Here is a 21,059-nt window from a genome sequence, read left to right on the forward strand (position 1 = left end):
TAGGTCTCTCCATGACCACAGGATAAAGAAGACACCTTATCCGAGCATACAAGGCCCTTTACAATCTGGTAGCAATATATCATATGAAACAGTAAAGCAAGTATTTAAATTCCAGGCCTTAGAACTCAAAACCCTTCTCTGACATTTACAGAACTGAACAAATCACAAGGCATCTAAGCTTCAGTAAATACCCCCATAAAATCAGAATGATAATTACAGAACTCAGCTGAGTTGCTGTGAAGTAATATGTGTAGGTATTTAGCCCATTCCCTGACCCATTGTAAATGTATATACTTGATTTCTTATTTACTTCCAAAAGTATTTTCCACTATATCTACGTTACGCCTGAATAGACCAGAGCCTAACCTCGCCTTTCATATTCCCTCATTTTCTTGGACATTTCCTCCATCGGAAGTGCTTTTTTTTCTTTTAACTTGATTTTATTTTTTTTTTAATTTTTTTTTCAACGTTTATTTATTTTTGGGACAGAGAGAGACAGAGCATGAACGGGGGAGGGGCAGAGAGAGAGGGAGACACAGAATCGGAAACAGGCTCCAGGCTCTGAGCCATCCGCCCAGAGCCTGACGCGGGGCTCGAACTCACGGACCGCGAGATCGTGACCTGGCTGAAGTCGGACGCTCAACCGACTGCGCCACCCAGGCGCCCCTTAACTTGATTTTAAATATTACTAAAATTCTGAGGTTTAATCCAAAGTCTGCCTCTTCAGCAAAAGTAGTTTTCTTGGTCACTCTAAATTAGGATGGGATTTCTAAAGCATATCTGTTGCCTACAACAATCATCTGACATATGTATTAGGTACTGAAATTTAAGTGTTAAAAAGCACAACTGAAGTCAGGTTGTTTGAATCCTGGCTCTTCCAGTGGCTAGCTGTGTAAACTTGGGCAAGTTATTTAGCCCTTTTGTGATTCTGTTTCCCTACCTGTAAAATGGGGACACTAGGTAGCTATTTTATTATACATTGTATTAAACGGCCACAAAGTAAATGCTATAACAGTGTTTGTTATCATTATTAGTTTTCATGGCTATCATTTTTTGCATATATTTTATATCCCTATAAAGATTATAAACATGGTTTGAAATCATGGACTATATAGAATTTCCTTTAGAGAATCCAAAATGTTAGAATGGTTGGATATAGTAGGCATACACTAAATATTTGGTGACTTAATGAGACACCATAGTGTGGTTAGCCTAGACATGGAAAATAGTAGACTTCTGTATGCTTACCATGTTCTAGAAATTACTCTCAACAAAATATGTGTATTGTTCCATTCAATTACCATAACTACCCCATAAGATAGGTACTATTATTATCCTTATTTTACCAATGAGGATTTGGAGACATAGGAAAGTTGTTACTTGTCCAGGACCACATGGTATGAGGCAAGAACAGGATGTCCTTGTTTAAAAATACAGTGATTCCAAAGTTTAGCGTGCATCAAATCATCCAAAGGGCTTGTTGAAGCACACATTAATAAACATCATCCCCTAGGTCCTTCTGATTAAGTGGGTCTGGACAGTGTCCAAGATTTTTCATTTCTAAAAGTTTCCAAGTGATGATGAAGTTTCTCATCTAGGGATGTATCTTCAAAAACCACTTCAATGGGTTGTCCTCTCTCCTTTATAGTACACAGCTTAAATTGCACTTGGAAAAAGATATTTCTAAAGTAGAAGTTGGCAAGTTCTGTTCTAAAACATGTAAAACATACCAGGTTTCCCTAAAAAATGGTATAGCATTAGAAATTAATGTGGAAACAGAGCTTTAAAGAATATAGAAAAATAGATTTACTGCAAAGATAACTCTTCTGTAATAAATGAACTATCAACAAGTAGCAAATTACACAGGTGTTTGACTTGATATAAAATGCTATTTTCTTAACCAAAGACCAATTAACAAATTCACAGAATCAATACATGTGAAAGAGGGTGTCAGAGGTGTGCAGTGGCCTCAGACAACGGAGGGAAAGAGATTACTTCCTAGACTTTCTTAACCTGTTCTACAAGTGGATTAAGTCAGATATAGGAATTTTAAGCATGACCAGATCATTGGTTTTCCTGTAAGGTATACTCCGTTGGAAGTCATCAGAACAAGGATCTTCCAGGCTATGGCCACACATCACAGGAAAATCGAATCAGAACAGTCAACTGCTTATGCCCTAGGATTGGATGTCACAACCTTTTTTTTTTTTTCAATTATTCACTCTTTTTTGTCTATATTTTATTCATAAGGGCTGTATTTTCGCTACCTGATCAAATTGATAAGATTTACATATTTGATCTAAACTCCGAGTATCCTGAAATGGGTTTTCTACCAAAATTTCAGTAAATATTTGCCTTTCTCTATACTTAGTGTGTTGTCAAACTTATCTTGCTAAATTAGGCTACAAGCCTTGTCTATTCTTACCTTGTTCTGTTTTGATGTACCCATGACTTGATATGATACAAATGTCAAATGTACAATAAACCATGTTAAACCATCTTACAAATACACACTGCTAGACATACAAAAGACAAGAATTTAGATCAGAATCATCACCAGTGCTAGAAAAGTGAGCATTTTCAAAGCTTTTCATAATTCTGGGATTTAATTCAATTGGATCTGGGTAAATGAAAAATGATCTGAGGGTGTATGAGAAAAAAACCATGTAAGCCAAGGGCAGGAATCAGTGGGAAAGAAAAAGTTGAAAAATTACAAGAATATATATAAGGCTGGGAGTAATTCCTATCAGCAAAAATTGAAAGGATGTATATAAGAAGAAGTAGGGAAAATACTCAGGAAGTCAGTGCCATAGCAGTAGAGCTAAATTGGCACCAGTCAAAAGATTTCTTTGAGACTTCCCTAACAGATACTAAAAGCAAGCTTTAAAAGCATCTCCCTAATTTAACATAACTGTTACATGTCAGAAAAAAAATAGATGTTATCTAAAAAAATGAACAAAATTAAGAAATCAACAGTATAAAATTTAAGACGTCCAGAATACCACCAAAATGATGAAGCATGCAAGAAGCAGGGAAATACGACCCAAAATTGGGGTGAAAGTCAATAAAAATAGGCCCCAAAATGACATGGATGATGAAACTAGCAGATAAGGATTTTAAAACAGCTATTATAAATATTCTCCATATGTTCAAGATGATTCAGGAAAACATCATGAGTATGATTAGGAGAGAAACTGCAAATGTTAAAAAAATAAATGAAACTTCTAGGATGAAAACCACAGTATCTGAACTCTGAACTGATTAATTCTGGACTTTAATATCAAAATAGATATATAAGAAGAAAATATCAGAGAACTTGAAGATATAACAATAACTGTTAAGAGTGAAGTACAAACAGAAAAAAGTATAATATATATATATATATATATATATATATATATGTATGTATATATACACAGACACCATGCATCATGAACAGAGCAATAGCAACTTCTAGAATATATCAAGTGGCCAAATATTGGTAAAATTGGAGTCCTAGTAGGACAAGATGGGGGGAGGCAGAAAAAATATTTGAAAAAATAATGGCCAAAAAATTTCTAAATTTTATGAGAACTACAAATTCATCAGATTCAAGAGGTTCAACAGATCTCATGCACACGCACACAAGCAGGGGAGGGGCAGAGAGAGAGAGAATCTTAAGCACGCTCCACATTGGAGCATGGAGCCCCACACAGGGCTTGATCTTACAACCCTGAGATCATGACCTGAGCCAAAATTAAGAGTCAAACTCTTAACTGACTGAGCCACCCAGAGGCCCTGATTCAATAGCTCTTAAGAAAAATAATCTACATAAAACCACAGCAAAATACATTATAATCAAATTCAAATTGCTGAATACCGTGATAGAAAAATCTTAGAAATCTCCAGAGAGAATGTTGGCAGACTTCTCATCAGAAAAAAATGAAAGCCATAAGAGTGGAGAGACTTTTTTAAAGAACTGGAGGAGGTGACTGACTCCAAAGGGGCACTAGGCAATTTTTTAAGGTGATAAAAATGTTTAATGTCTTGATCGTGGTGGTTTGTACACCATACTCATACTTCTAAATAAAACTGATGAAGTTTGTCATATGAAAAGTATTTCAAAAAAGCTCATCATGAAAAAAGATGTTGGTCAGTTTTGAGGGTAATGGTATTAGCATAATATGAGAGTTTCAAATTAGAGAAACTTTTTTTATAAAAAAAATCCATTCTAAAAAATTATAAAATATTTTTCTTCTATTAGGTCTAGGTACTGCAATATTTTAAAGAGAGGTATGAATTCACATATCTTACAATCTGTACTTTAACAGACACCAAATTTCTCTTTTAAGAAAATAAAATCAAATTACTGGGAGAAAAAAATAATTTTAATTAGCAAGTTTTGTGATTTAGATAACTTATAAAAAGTCATTCCCAATAAAAATGTGTTTTCTATGAAGACAAGACCCAAGTGAACATCATACTAAAATTGTCACATAATTAATGGTATGGATCAAAATAATCATTTTAAATTTGCATTATTTCACACATGTGCAAAAAAATTATTGTAGGTTGAAGATATTTTTAAAACTAATTTTACAAAAAATGTCTTGTTTTGAATAACTTTTAAATTATTTTATTAACTTTTTCCAAGAAATTAATAGGCACAGAGAAATTTTCATCAAACTGTGTTTTCTGTAACTATAATAAAGTACATAATAGGGTGCAACAATGTTTCTTACCTCCAGTTTACTTCTTGAAGAAGTGGGTTTCCAGTGAGAGACAATTCGTGGAGAGAATAACATGCATTAAACCACTTAATGGCACTTGTAAGATCTACAGAAAATAAAAAATAAAAACCATTATGAAAGGTAATACAGAGAGAACAATAATCATTTATAAATGACCATTTATTTATTGATTAGGTAATAAAGGAAAGCAACAAAAATATTTATTCTGCAGAATACAGTGTGCTTTTAAAAAGAGGCTGTATTAAGAATACAGACTCCACTATTAGAATATATATTTTTCCCACAATTGCTTTGTGATTCAGGCTCATACCTCTTACTGGGTGAGGGTTAAATGAGATCATGTGTATAAAGAATTTAGAACAGTTTGTGCCAGATTGTTATCATGAAATCTAAAGAAGTTAAATCTAAAGTAATAAGTGGTAAAATTGAACACATACCTAAAGAGAATTATGTGAACTTTTTTTACTTTCAAAAGTAAGAAGAGTAAGTCAATCCAGGGTATATTACAGAAGAATTTATATAAAATTGCTCTCCCATAGATAATCAGAAAACTGGACAATACATATGAAGTACCTGTTTTTAAGCCTGCCTCTCAGAGATGGGAAACATATATGGTGCATCTACACTCACAGTGGTTTCCCATCTGAAAGCAGCTTACCACTTCAGAACAGTAGAGACCAAATGAAGAAGCTCTTTTGCTGAGTGAGGAGGCAAAGATTAGAACTGAAGTTGGAATTCATGATGAAAAGTACTGAGAAGAAGCTATGTATATATACATGTTATAGGGAGGAACCTGGGGAAAGAAGTCTATGTGAGAATTAACCACAGGTCTGTGGGCAAGTACACGGTGTCACACACACAGGGAAAGACTGAAAAACCTAGCAGAGATCACCAGCTGTAAGGCTAAGAGCTGCATGATGACACTAAGTGCATGCATCGGTGAAAGACACTGGAGTCTCAGCCCAGCCAAAATGAGACCTAACTGAGAATCTCAGAGAGTGTGCACTAGGAGTGAACATAATGCCTTGGGGTAGGGGCATGCACTAAGAGTTGAAAACTAAAATGGCTTGTCCTAAAAGAGAATGAAATTAAAGCAGAAAAAATATATATCCATAAATGCTTTAACCGCCTACCGCAACTGAAGTTAACTCCCTTTAAAAGGAAGGCAACAATATGCAGACTCACTAAACTGGATAATGTAAAATGTCCAACATATAGTTAAAAATTACTAGACATATCAGACAAAACAGACTTTACTTCAGATAAAACACACCTTTTTTACAAAATTTTTTAATGTTTATTTATTTTTGAGAGAGACAGAGAGACAGAGCTCGAGGGGAAGGCCCAGATAGAGGGGGAGACATAGAATCTGAAGCAGCTCCCGGCGCCGAGCTGTCAGCACAGAGCCCAATGAGGGGCTAGAACTCACAAACCGTGAGATCGTGACTTGAGCTGAAGTTGGATGCTTCACTGACTAAGCCACCCAGGCACGCCTAGATAAAACACACTTTAAAACAGAGAATGTAATGAGAGACAAAGAAGAGTGTTACATAATGATAAAAAGGGTCAATCCAACATGAGGATGCAACATTGTAAATATTTATGTGGCCAACACAAAAACACCTACATGCTTAAAGCAAATATTGACAGCCTTAAAGAGAGAAATAGACAGCAACACAATAATCATAGAGGACTTTAATATTCCACTTACATCAAAGAATCGATTATCCAGATAGAAAATAAAAAAGGAAACATCAGCCTTAAACAACATGTTAGACCAGATGGACTTAACAAATGTTTATAGAACATTCCACTCAAAAGCAACAGAATACACATTCTTCTCAAGTGCACATGAAACACTTTCCAAGACAGATTATATGTTAGGCAATGAAACAAGTCTTAATAAATTTAAGAGGACTGAAACCATATCAAGCACCTTTTCTGACACGATGATATGGAACTAGAAATTTATCACAAGAATAAAATGAAATTCACAAATATGTGGAGATTAAACATCATGCTACAGGGCGCTTGGGTAGCTCACTTGGTTGAGTAGCTGACTTTGGCTCAGGTCATCATCTCACGGCTCAAAGGCTCATGGGTTGGAGCCCCACATCAGGCTCTGTGCTGACACCTCAGGACCTGGAGCCTGCTTCCAATTCTGTGTCTCCCTCACCCTCTGCCCTTCCCTTGTGTTCTATCTCTCTCTCTTTCAAAAATAAATAAACATTAAAAAATTAAAAAAAATAAATAAACATCCTGCTACTCAACAACCAATGTTTCAAAGAGGAAATCAAGAAAAATTTAAAAAAATACCTTGAGACAAATTAAAATGGAAATGTAACTTACTAAAATTTATGGGATACAGCAAAAGCAGTTTGAAGAGGGAAGATAAAATGGATAAATGCTACCGCAAAAAATAAGAAAAGTCTCAAATAAACAACATAACTTTACACCCCAAGGCACCAGAAAAAGAAGGAAGGTCAAGGTTATTAGAAGGAAGAAAATAACAAAGATTGGAGCAAAAATAAATGAAATAAAAAACAGACAATAGAAAAGATCAATACAACTAAGAGCTGATTCTTTGAAAAGATAAACAAAATTGGCAAACCTTTAGCTGGACTCACTAGAAGGAGGAGGACTCAAATAAATAGAATCAAAAATCAAAGAAATGTTACAACTGATACCACAGAAATACAAAGGATCATAACAGACTACTAGGAACAATTATATGCCAACAAACTGGGACAATCAAAAGAAATGGATACATTCCTAAAAACATACAACCCACCAAGACTGAATCATCATGAATTAGAAAATCTGAACAGATCAATTCCTAGTAAGATGACTGAATCAGTAATCAAAAACCTCCCAACAAACAAAAGTCCAAGATCCAACAGCTTCACTGGTGAATTCTATAAAACATTCACAAAAGAATACATACTAATCCTTCTTAATCTCTTACAAAGACTAGAAGAGCAGGGAATTCTTCCAAACTCATTTTATGAAGCTAGCATTACCCTGATACCAAAATTAGACAAGAGCACCACAGGAAAATCATAAGCCAATATTCCTGATAAACATAGATATGAAAAATTCTCAGCAAAATATTATCAAATTCATAATAGCAAACTAAATTATCAATAATATATTAAAAACTAATATATCATGATCAGGTGGGATTTATCGACAATCACCAGTCAATGTAACATACCACATCAACAAAATGAAGGATAAAATCATATGATCATCTCAAAGGATGCAGAAAAAGCACTTGACAAAATTCAAAATCCACTTATAATACAAATGCTCAAAAAGTGGGTATAGAAGGAATGTACCCGAACATAATAAAGACCATATAGAATAACCCCACAGCTAACATCATTCTTAATGGTGAAAAGATGAAGCTTTTCCTCTAAGATCAGGAATAAGACACAGATGCCCACTCTCACAACTTTATTCTACATAGTTTTGGAAGTCCTAGCTAGAGCAACTATTCAGGAAAATAAAATAAAAGGCATCCAAATTGGAAAGGAAGGAGTAAATCTGAAGCTATTTGATGACATGATGACATGACATGATGACATGATATATATATAGAAAACCCTTAAGGCTTGATCAAAAAACTGTTAGATCTAATAAACAAATTCACTAATGTTGCAGGATGCACAATCAATACACAAAGACCTGTTGGGTTTCTTTACAGCAGTAATAGGGCATCAGAAAAAGAAATTAAGAACACAATCCATTTATAATTCCATGAAAAGAATAAAATACCTAGAAATAAACTTAACCAAAGTGGTGAAAGATCTATATATTGAAAACTGTAAGACACTAATGAAAGAATCAAGGAAGAACAAATAAATAGAAAGACATGCCACGCAATAGGCCAGAAGAAGTAATACTGTTATGATGTCCATAACAGGAATATTATAGAAGATGGTGGCGTAGGAGGACGCTGGGCTCACCGCGCGTCCTGCTGATCACTTAGATTCCACCTATACACCTGCCTAAATAACACAGAAAACCACCAGAGGATTAGCAGAACGGAGTCGCCGGAGCCAAGCGCAGACGAGAGGCCCACGGAAGAGGGTAGGAAGGGCGGCGAGGCAGTGCGCGCTCCACGGACTGGCGGGAGGGAGCCGGGGAGGAGGGGCGGCTCGCCTGCCAAGCAGAGCCCCCGAGTCTGGCTTGCAAAAAGCGGAGGGGCCTGACGGACTGTGTTCCGAGAGCAAGCGCGACTTAGCAGCTGGGAGGTCATAAGTTAACAGCTCTGCTCAGAAAGCGGGAAGGCTGGAGGACAAAGGGAAGGAAAGCTGCTGAGCCCCCGGACGACAGAGCTCAGTTTGGTGGGGAACAAAGGCGCTCGCCAGCGCCATCTCCCCGGCCCATCCCCCAGCCAAAATCCCAAAGAGAACCAGTTCCTGCCAGGGAACTTGCTCCCGCGCAAACACCCAACTCTGCGCTTCTGCGGAGCCAAACCTCCAGCAGCGGATCTGACTCCCTCCTGCTGCCACAGGGCCCCTCCTGAAGTGGATCACCTAAGGAGAAGCAAGCTAAGCCTGCCCCTCCTGCCCCTGTGCACCTTGCCTACCCACCCCAGCTAAGACGCCAGATCCCCAGCATCACAAGCCTGGCAGTGTGCAAGTAGCCCAGACAGGCCACCCCACCCCACAGTGAATCCCGCCCCTAGGAGAAGGGAAGAGAAGGCACGCACCAGTCTGACTGTGGCCCCAGCAATGGGCTGGGGGCAGACATCAGGTCTGACTGCGGCTCCGCCCACCAACTCCAGTTATACACCACAGCAAAGGGGAAGTGCCCTGCAGGTCCTCACCACGCCAGGGACTATCCAAAATGACCAAGCGGAAGAATTCCCCTCAGAAGAATCTCCAGGAAATAACAACAGCTAATGAGCTGATCAAAAAGGATTTAAATAATATAACAGAAAGTGAATTTAGAATAATAGTCATAAAACTAATCGCTGTGCTTGAAAACAGTATAGCTGACAGCAGAGAATCTCTTGCTACAGAGATCAAGGGACTAAGGAACAGTCACGAGGAGCTGAAAAACGCTTTAAACGAAATGCATAACAAAATGGAAACCACCACGGCTCGGATTGAAGAGGCAGAGGAGAGAATAGGTGAACTAGAAGATAAAGTTATGGAAAAAGAGGAAGCTGAGAAAAAGAGAGATAAAAAAATCCAGGAGTATGAGGGGAAAATTAGAGAACTAAGTGATACACTAAAAAGAAATAATATACGCATAATTGGTATCCCAGAGGAGGAAGAGAGAGGGAAAGGTGCTGAAGGGGTACTTGAAGAAATAATAGCTGAGAACTTCCCTGAAGTGGGGAAGGAAAAAGGCATTGAAATCCAAGAGGCACAGAGAACTCCCTTCAGATGTAACTTGAATCGGTCTTCTGCACGACATATCATAGTGAAACTGGCAAAATACAAGGATAAAGAGAAAATTCTGAAAGCAGCAAGGGGTAAACGTGCCCTCACATATAAAGGGAGGCCTATAAGACTCGTGACTGATCTCTCTTTTGAAACTTGGCAGGCCAGAAAGAATTGGCACGAGATTTTCAGTGTGCTAGACAGAAAAAATATGCAGCCGAGAATCCTTTATCCAGCAAGTCTGTCATTTAGAATAGAAGGAGAGATAAAGGTCTTCCCAAACAAACAAAAACTGAAGGAATTTGTCACCACTAAACCAGCCCTACAAGAGATCCTAAGGGGGACCCTGTGAGACAAAGTACCAGAGACGTCACTACAAGCATAAAACATATAGACATCACAATGACTCTAAACCCATATCTTTCTATAATAACACTGAATGTAAATGGATTAAATGCGCCAACCAAAAGACATAGGGTATCAGAATGGATAAAAAAACAAGACCCATCTATTTGCTGTCTACAAGAGACTCATTTTAGACCTGAGGACACCTTTAGATTGAGAGTGAGGGGATGGAGAACTATTTATCATGCTACTGGAAGCCAAAAGAAAGCTGGAGTAGCCATACTTATATCAGACAAACTAGACTTTAAATTAAAGGCTGTCACAAGAGATGAAGAAGGACATTATATAATAGTGACAGGGTCTATCCATCAGGAAGAGCTAACAATTATAAATGTCTATGCGCCGAATACCGGAGCGCCCAAATATATAAAACAATTACTCATAAACATAAGCAACCTTATTGATAAGAATGTGGTCATTGCAGGGGACTTTAACACCCCACTTACAGAAATGGATAGATCATCTAGACACACGGTCAATAAAGAAACAAGGGCCCTGAATGAGACATTGGATCAGATGGACTTGACAGATATATTTAGAACTCTGCATCCCAAAGCAACAGAATATACTTTCTTCTCGAGTGCACATGGAACATTCTCCAAGATAGATCATATACTGGGTCACAAAACAGCCCTTCATAAGTTTACAAGAATTGAAATCATACCATGCATACTTTCAGACCACAATGCTATGAAGCTTGAAATCAACCACAGAAAAAAGTCTGGAAAAACTCCAAAAGCATGGAGGTTAAAGAACACCCTACTAACGAATGAGTGGGTCAACCAGGCAATTAGAGAAGAAATTAAAAAATATATGGAAACAAACGAAAATGAAAATACAACAATCCAAACGCTTTGGGACGCAGCGAAGGCAGTCCTGAGAGGAAAATACATTGCAATCCAGGCCTATCTCAAGAAACAAGAAAAATCCCAAACACAAAATCTAACAGCACACCTAAAGGAAATAGAAGCAGAACAGCAAAGGTAGCCTAAACCCAGCAGAAGAAGAGAAATAATAAAGATCAGAGCAGAAATAAACAATATAGAATCTAAAAAAACTGTAGAGCAGATCAACGAAACCAAGAGTTGGTTTTTTGAAAAAATAAACAAAATTGACAAACCTCTAGCCAGGCTTCTCAAAAAGAAAAGGGAGATGACCCAAATAGATAAAATCATGAATGAAAATGGAATTATTACAACCAATCCCTCAGAGATACAAACAATTATCAGGGAATACTATGAAAAATTATATGCCAACAAATTGGACAACCTGGAAGAAATGGACACATTCCTGAACACCCACACTCTTCCAAAACTCAATCAGGAGGAAATAGAAAGCTTGAACAGACCCATCACCAGCGAAGAAATTGAATCGGTTATCAAAAATCTCCCAACAAATAAGAGTCCAGGACCAGATGGCTTCCCAGGGGAGTTCTACCAGACGTTTAAAGCAGAGATAGTACCTATCCTTCTCAAGCTATTCCAAGAAATAGAAAGGGAAGGAAAACTTCCAGACTGATTCTATGAAGCCAGTATTACTTTGATTCCTAAACCAGACAGAGACCCAGTAAAAAAAGAGAACTACAGGCCAATATCCCTGATGAATATGGATGCAAAAATTCTCAATAAGATACTAGCAAATCGAATTCAACGGCATATAAAAAGAATTATTCACCATGATCAAGTGGGATTCATTCCTGGGATGCAGGGCTGGTTCAACATTCGCAAATCAATCAACGTGATACATCACATTAACAAAAAAAAAAGAGAAAAACCATATGATCCTGTCAATCGATGCAGAAAAGGCCTTTGACAAAATCCAGCACCCTTTCTTAATAAAAACCCTTGAGAAAGTCGGGATAGAAGGAACATACTTAAAGATCATAAAAGCCATTTATGAAAAGCCCACAGCTAACATCATCCTAAACGGGGAAAAACTGAGAGCTTTTTCCCTGAGATCAGGAACACGACAGGGATGCCCACTCTCACCGCTGTTGTTTAACATAGTGCTGGAAGTTCTAGCATCAGCAATCAGACAACAAAAGGAAATCAAAGGCATCCAAATTGGCAAAGATGAAGTCAAGCTTTCGCTTTTTGCAGATGACATGCTATTATACATGGAAAATCCGATAGACTCCACCAAAAGTCTGCTAGAACTGATACATGAATTCAGCAAAGTTGCAGGATACAAAATCAATGTACAGAAATCAGTTGCATTCTTATACACTAACAATGAAGCAACAGAAAGACAAATAAGGAAACTGATCCCATTCACAATTGCACCAAGAAGCATAAAATACCTAGGAATAAATCTAACCAAAGATGTAAAGGATCTGTATGCTGAAAACTATAGAAAGCTTATGAAGGTAATTGAAGAAGATTTAAAGAAATGGAAAGACATTCCCTGCTCATGGATTGGAAGAATAAATATTGTCAAAATGTCAATACTACCCAAAGCTATCTACACATTCAATGCAATCCCAATCAAAATTGCACCAGCATTCTTCTCGAAACTAGAACAAGCAATCCTAAAATTCATATGGAACCACAAAAGGCCCCGAATAGCCAAAGTAATTTTGAAGAAGAAGACCAAAGCAGGAGGCATCACAATCCCAGACTTTAGCCTCTACTACAAAGCTGTCATCATCAAGACAGCATGGTATTGGCACAAAAACAGACACATAGACCAATGGAATAGAATAGAAACCCCAGAACTAGACCCACAAACGTATGGCCAACTCATCTTTGACAAAGCAGGAAAGAACATCCAATGGAAAAAAGACAGTCTCTTTAACAAATGGTGCTGGGAGAACTGGACAGCAACATGCAGAAGGTTGAAACTAGACCACTTTCTCACACCATTCAAAAAATAAACTCAAAATGGATAAAGGACCTGAATGTGAGACAGGAAACCATCAAAACCCTAGAGGAGAAAGCAGGAAAAGACCTCTCTGACCTCAGCCGTAGCAATCTCTTACTCGACACATCCCCAAAGGCAAGGGAATTAAAAGCAAAAGTGAATTACTGGGACCTTATGAAGATAAAAAGCTTCTGCACAGCAAAGGAAACCACCAACAAAACTAAAAGGCAACCAATGGAATGGGAAAAGATATTTGCAAATGACATATCAGACAAAGGGCTAGTATCCAAAATCTATAAAGAGCTCACCAAACTCCACACCCGAAAAGCAAATAACCCAGTGAAGAAATGGGCAGAAAACATGAAAAGACACTTCTCTAAAGAAGACATCCGGATGGCCAACAGGCACATGAAAAGATGCTCAACGTCGCTCCTTATCAGGGAAATACAAATCAAAACCACACTCAGGTATCACCTCACGCCAGTCAGAGTGGCCAAAATGAACAAATCAGGAGACTCTAGATGCTGGAGAGGATGTGGAGAAACGGGAACCCTCTTGCACTGTTGGTGGGAATGCAAATTGGTGCAGCCGCTCTGGAAAGCAGTGTGGAGGTTCCTCAGAAAATTAAAAATAGACCTACCCTATGACCCAGCAATAGCACTGCTAGGAATTTATCCAAGGGACACAGGAGTACTGATGCATAGGGGCACTTGTACCCCAATGTTCATAGCAGCACTCTCAATAATAGCCAAATTATGGAAAGAGCCTAAATGTCCATCAACTGATGAATGGATAAAGAAATTGTTGTTTATATACACTATGGAATACTACGTGGCAATGAGAAAAAATGAAATATGGCCTTTTGTAGCAACGTGGATGGAACTGGAGAGTGTGATGCTAAGTGAAATAAGCCATACAGAGAAAGACAGATACCATATGGTTTCACTCTTATGTGGATCCTGAGAAACTTAACAGGAACCCATGGGGGAGGGGAAGGAAAAAAATTAAAAAAAGAGGTTAGAGTGGGAGGGAGCCAAAGCATAAGAGACTGTTGAGAACTTAGAGCAAACTGAGGGTTGATGCGGGGTGGGAGGGAGGAGAGGGTGGGTGATGGGTATTGAGGAGGGCACCTTTTGGGATGAGCACTGGGTGTTGTATGGAAACCAATTTGACAATAAATTTCATATATAAATAAAAAAAAATGTCCATAACACCCAAAGCAATACACAGGTTCAATGCATTCCCTATCAAAATCCCACTGACATTTTTCACAGACATAAAACAACAATCTTAAAATTTATATTGAACCACAAAAGACCCTGAATACCCAAAGTAATTTTTTTAAGATTATTTAGTTATTTTGAGAGAGAGAGAGAGAAGGGGGTGGGCAGAAAGAGGGAAAGAGAGAATCCCTAGCAGGCTCTGTGCTGTCAGTGCAGATCCCAATGCAGGGGCTGGCTCAATGTCACCAGCTATGAGAACATCATGACCTGAGCCAAGATCAAGAGTCAAACACATAACTGACTGAGCCATCTAGGTGCCCCAACAATTTTTCTTTTTAAGTTTATTTATTTATTTTGAAAGAGAGAGAGAGAGAGAGAGAGAGAGAGAGAGAGTACAAGTAAGTGGAGGAGGGTAGAAAGAGAAGGAGAGAGAGAGAAAACCAAGTAGGCTCCACATTGAGCATGGAGCCCAACACAAGGCTCGATCCCACGACTGTGAGTTCATGACCTGAGCCATGATTCCCCCCAACCACCCAAAGCAATCTTGAGAAAGAATGAAGTTGGAGGCATCATGCTCCTTTATTTCAAACTATATTACAAATCTACAGCAACTAAAATTCAGTATAGTATTGGAATAAAAACAGACATACAGATCAACAGAAGAGAGACTCCAGAAATAACCCTACCCATATATGTTTAATTAACTTATGACAAAGGAGCCAAGAATATACATTGGGGAAAGGACAGTCTCTTCAATAAGTGATGTTGGGAAAACTGGACAGTCATATTCAAAGAATGAATTGATTATTGTCTTACACCATACACAAAAATTATCTCAAAATGGATTGAAGACTTAAACATAAGACCTGAAACCATAAATCTCCTAGAAGAAAACATAGGTGGTAAACTCCTTGACATGGGTCTTGGTGATGATTTTTTTAATCTAACACCAAAACAAAATGCAATTAAAGCAAAATAAACAAGTGGAACCATATCAAATTAAAGCTTCTGAACAGCAAAGGAAACCTAGCCGAAATGAAAAGGCAACCTATTGAATGGGATAAAATACTTGCAAATTACATGTCTGATAATTATCTAATATCCAAAATTAATACAGAACTCATACAAATCAATGGCAAAAAACCCTAATCTGATTAAAAAATGGGCAGATGATCTGAACAGACATTTTTTCAAAGATGGCAAAATGATAGCCATCTATGAAAAGATGAAAAGATGAAAAGATATGAAAAGATATGAAAAGATGCTCAACATCATTAATTATAAGCGAAATACAAATCCCAATCACAATGGGATCTCACCTCACATCTGTTAAAACAGCTATTACCAAAAATATAAGAAATAACCAGTGTTGCAAGGATGTGGAGAGAAGGGAACCGTCTCACACTGTAAATGTGTGAATGTAAATGGTGCAACTGCTATAAAAAACAGTATAGAGTTCCTCAAAAAAAGTAAAAAAAAAGAACTATGTTATGATACAGCAATTCTACTTCAGGATATTTTATTTTTTAAAAATAACCCACTAACTTGAAAAGATACATGCACCCCATGCACCCCTATGTTCATTACAACATTATTTGCAATAGTGAAGGTATGTACCCATCCTAAGCGTCCAATGATGCATGAATGGATAAAATAATTGTGGTATATAGATCTACAATGGACTATTATTCAGCCATAAAAAAAATGGAATCTTCTCCTTTGTGACAACATGAATGGATCTCAAGGGCATTAAGCTAAGTGGAATAAGTCAGGAAAAGATAAATGACATATGATCTCTCTCATATGTGGAATCTAAAACAAAAACAAAAACACAAAACAAACAAACAAAAAAGGCTCAGACCCGGGGTGGGGGTGGAAGAAAGGGATGAATTCTTTTTTTGTTTGTTTAAATAAATTGAAAAAAAAATCCTTTGAAAGATACATGTTTATCATGTAAATTCCTGTCACCTCCAAAATCAAAGGATAACATTTTAGCACCAAAAAGAACTGTTTAAAGAAAGACGAGTCTGTAGGATCAGAATTTGGAAGAAAAGTTCTAGTTCTAGTTCACACTGTATGTCCCAGTTATATAGGAATTACCACATATTCTTGCAACCATATAGCCTTTGCCATGATACTCGACATATCTATTCATACTCTCTGGAACTGTTCTATGTACATAACTGTACAGATCTGTTTGAACGATTTATTGTTTTAGTCATTTCAAAGTTTTCCCAGTGATCGGCTCACAGAGCTGAAGTTGCCCTTGGTAATATGGCTGTTTTTGTTCTCTAATATATTAAGTTTCTCATTTTCAAAACTACCACCTCCATCACCTGAGTGGACTGTTGCTCTGCGGAAGCTAATTTTGTCCAGAGAGAAAAGGAAAGGCCTTGAGAAAAGAAGCCTTTGGGACCCAGAAGCCTGATCTGTGAAGAACATCTGGGGGCCAAGGCTGCACTACCATGATAGGAAGGAGATGGGGGTGTAGTTCAAGCCAAGGTCAGAGACAACTCCACTCTTCATCCGATTGTATACGCACAGAATACCTTTATTGTACACTGAACAGCTAGTAACTTTGGTTGCTGCTGGGGAAGCAAGGCTAAAGAGACTTCTCCTCAACTCCTTTTTTTTAGCATCTTGATCCATATGTTGCTTTTCTCAAATTTTTAATTAAATAAAACACCTCATAAAAAATTACTAAATACATAAGGAAATAGTAAATATTATTTATCATTAGATCAGTTAATAAAGAAAAGCAGTTAATAGAAACTCATCCCAAAGTCAAAGGTAAATCAAAATTTTTGACACACCAAAGTAATTCAATGATGAAAAAAGGTTGATTAACAAACGTTGATGGAACAACTGGATATCCATATTAAAAACTAAATTCATCTTCTACTTTGTATCATTCATAAAAAATAATTTGATATGGATCATAGACCTAAAGGTAAAAACTGAGAGTACAAAATTTCTATAAGAAAGCAAGAAAGTATATAAAATCATCTTCTCAAACTGGAGGCAGAAAAATATTACACGGACATAGAAAACAATAACTATTAAAAATAATAAATTAGGGGCGCCTGGGTGGCGTGGTCGGTTAAGCGTCCGACTTCAGCCAGGTCACGATCTCGCGGTCCGTGAGTTCGAGCCCCGCGTCAGGCTCTGGGCTGATGGCTCAGAGCCTGGAGCCTGTTTCCGATTCTGTGTCTCCCTCTCTCTCTGCCCCTCCCCCGTTCATGCTCTGTCTCTCTCTGTCCCAAAAATAAATTAAAAAACGTTGAAAAAAAAATTAAAAAAAAAATAATAAATTAAATTTCATCAAAATTTAAGACTTCTCCTCACCTGAAAATATCATTAATAAAAATTCATAGTTAAAAGACCAGGAGAAAATATTACAAAATATATATCTGACAAAGAATTATAACCAGAATATATAAAAAGCTTATACATAAGAAAAAGGCAAATAACCAAATTTTAAAAATGCTAAGACATTTGAATGGACACAAAAGAATATACAAAAATAATCAATCAATAAATGAATGAAAAAAGCCTTAATATCATTATTCATCATGGAAATGTAAACTAAAACCATAATGAGATAACACAATGAAATATTAAAGATCCTCCAGAATGGAGCAGTTGAAAATCCAGTATATTACTGATGTAAAATGTTACAACTACTTTGGCAAACAGTTTTTTCAGTTTCTTCTAAAGAGAAACATACACATACTATATTATCCAGCAATTACACTCTGATATACTTATCCCACAGAAATGAAAACATATGTCTACAGAAAGATTTATATAAGAATTTCCCCAGGAAATTCTATAATAATCATGGTAGCCCCAAACCACAAATTATTAAAATATCAATCAACAGGAAAATGGACAAAGTATGATACATTCATACAATAGCCTACACTTCAGCCAAAGGAAAAAAAAAAAAGAAAGAAAGAACAGACCACGGATATGGTGGAATGTCACATGAATGTTAAGAAAGCTGGAGGCAAAAGAGAACATACTGTTTGAGGACATTAATATATAGGATAGTCAAGTTAACCTTTATGGTGTCAAATTCAGAAATATGTTGTCTCCGTGAGGGGAATGGGGATGGGGAAATTTGGGGAGGTATTAATCAACTAAATCAGTGGATCATTCTTTAATGAATTTTTAATTGGTGTTTGCTTTATAAATGTTAGGAGCCAACAAATTAGACAAATTTGTTTACTTCTCTTCATTAGGTTATATTTTTCATAGGTAAAAGATATATGAATTTCAAATAAAAATACAATTGTGATATTTTCCAGGTCTATCAGAAAGATACAGGATTTATGATTTTAAAAGTGGAAGGAAATTTAATTGAATGATTTCACCATGCCTTTGAAGGAATTCAGAAATTTCCACACAAATATACCACTCTAGCATATTGACTATTTTGAGTTAAAGGCATTTAAAACACATCAGATGCAAGTATACTGTGACCTTCCTTCATTTCCTTAGAAGAGATGAAATTCCTAAATTAAAGATATCCTCCCTATACTAAAAGAAACACTTTTTTTTTTTTAAGTTTATTTATTTTGAGAGACAGACAAAGCACAAGTCAGGGAGGGGCAGAGTGAGAGGGAGGGAGAGAGAGAAAGAGAGAGAGAAAGAGAGAGAGAGAGAGAGAGAGAGAGAGAATCCCAAACAGCCTCCACACAGTCAGCACAGAGCCCAATGTGAGTTCAAACTCATGAAACTGTGAGATCATGAGCTAAGCTGAAGTCAGACACTTAACCAAACGAGCCACCCAGGTGCTCCTAAAAGAGACATTCTTATCAAGAGGATAGGAGGGAGAAGCCAAGAGAAATGCCTACAACCAAACCTTTAAAAAACAGCAGCAACAACAACAACAACAACAACAACAAACATTACAAGTTGTATCCTTTGCTTCTAAATCTGTCTTGTGTCAGTTTAATTCTTAGGCCTACCCTAAAATCGTAAAAGGATACAGGAGAAATTTTTCCTCCTCTACACCTTATTGTATAGATATGTTATTTGTAAATACCATTAACACATCTATCCAAAACCATTCCTTACCACATTTAGAAAAGAAACTCAAAAGCTTATTATGTACTTTTTAGAAATTATATATTATTCTAAACTTACCAGAAAGACAATTGTTGCTGACATCTAGTTTTTCCAAAGAAACAAAATGAAAAAGCGGTATGATTTTTGTCAAGCTGAAAACAAAGAAATAGAATTCATAAAAATTTTAAATTGGAATGTCCTTATTATGACATAACCACATAATAACGTATTAATATAACACAATTATGTGATAATATGCAATTGTATATGATTATATATACATATATCATTATATATTTGTATAATAAAATGCAATTATAATAACATTAAGAGTGCTAATTAAAAATGTAGTAATCATAAAATTCTAAGTATTTATTCTATAATAGAACATTTGTATTCATTTTTAAGAGAAAACACCATGTATCATCAAGTTCGATGACAAATATCATGGATTTTAATGTGTACATGTTATTTAAATAAAAATAAGTGAACTTTTTTATTATTGTTTTTGTTTGGTTTTTGTATAAAGCCAAATTTACAGAGAATTTATATTACAGATATATTTTGTCCTGGCTCAAACACATAACTTAAACCATGAAGAGGTTAAAAATGTAAAAAATATTTGTTTTCACTTTTCAACAGCATAACAGATTAGAGTTACTAGTTTTGTTTTAAATTAATTTTGTTTGTTTTCCAGATCAAAAGTATTATAAGTATTGCAATTATCCAAAGTTACACTAAGGTTATTTCTAAACTAGAAATATGCATCTAAGCAACATTATAATAGAAAATGTTTTATACAGATAGAATGAACCTAAATTTGGCAGAAATATGCAAAAACTTAAATTAATAATCATTATTAAGGCATGCATATTCAAATTCTAGCAATAATGAATTTTCCTCCTGCATCTAAAAGTTTCTATCATTTTCTAAGATATAGTTGTCAGTAAGAACCCAAATTCAAGCCAGGAACATAAGTGATATTCAAAATATTCACATCACTGGAAACAAAAGCCATGAAGAGAAAATTAATTTAGTTTGATTTGCATTTCCAACTAAGACAATTCTACAGTTTAGTCTGTAACACAAAACCACATTACCATAGCTATTTAGAAATAAAAATTAAGCCAGCTTTTCTAAATCTTTAAACAACAGAAAAATTCCTTTGCTTGAAATATATTCTCATTACAAACACAAGTCTCCTGAACTAATCTTCCGTATAAATGTCAGAACTCCGTAACAGTTCAAAATATGCCTCAACTAACAGAATATTTCTGGTACAAAAGAAAAAAAAGTATGTATTAATTTCCACTTCTTTTCTTTTCTTGTTTTTTATACTGTCCTTCCAGTTGTCCTGGCAGACATTTTTACAT

The 21,059-nt window shown here is 36.3% G+C and overlaps 1 protein-coding gene across 4 annotated transcripts in view; it reads right to left on the reverse strand.

The window, feature by feature from the left end:
- The window catches only part of LRRIQ1 (leucine rich repeats and IQ motif containing 1), a 218,929-nt gene that overhangs the window by 141,748 nt on the left and 56,122 nt on the right, over positions 1 to 21,059 (reverse strand). For all 4 annotated transcript variants that reach the window (XM_040491296.1, XM_040491295.1, XM_040491294.1 and 1 more), the window contains exons 13-14: positions 19,765 to 19,838; positions 4,722 to 4,815 (exon numbers count right to left, since the gene is read on the reverse strand). In XM_040491296.1, coding sequence (XP_040347230.1) covers positions 4,722 to 4,815; positions 19,765 to 19,838 — 168 coding nt within the window. The remainder of the gene's footprint in view (positions 1 to 4,721; positions 4,816 to 19,764; positions 19,839 to 21,059) is intronic.

Source organism: Herpailurus yagouaroundi, unplaced genomic scaffold (genome assembly GCF_014898765.1).
Source record: "Herpailurus yagouaroundi ecotype Mexico unplaced genomic scaffold, PumYag 182, whole genome shotgun sequence".
In the NCBI taxonomy this organism is placed as follows: Eukaryota; Metazoa; Chordata; class Mammalia; order Carnivora; family Felidae; genus Herpailurus; species Herpailurus yagouaroundi.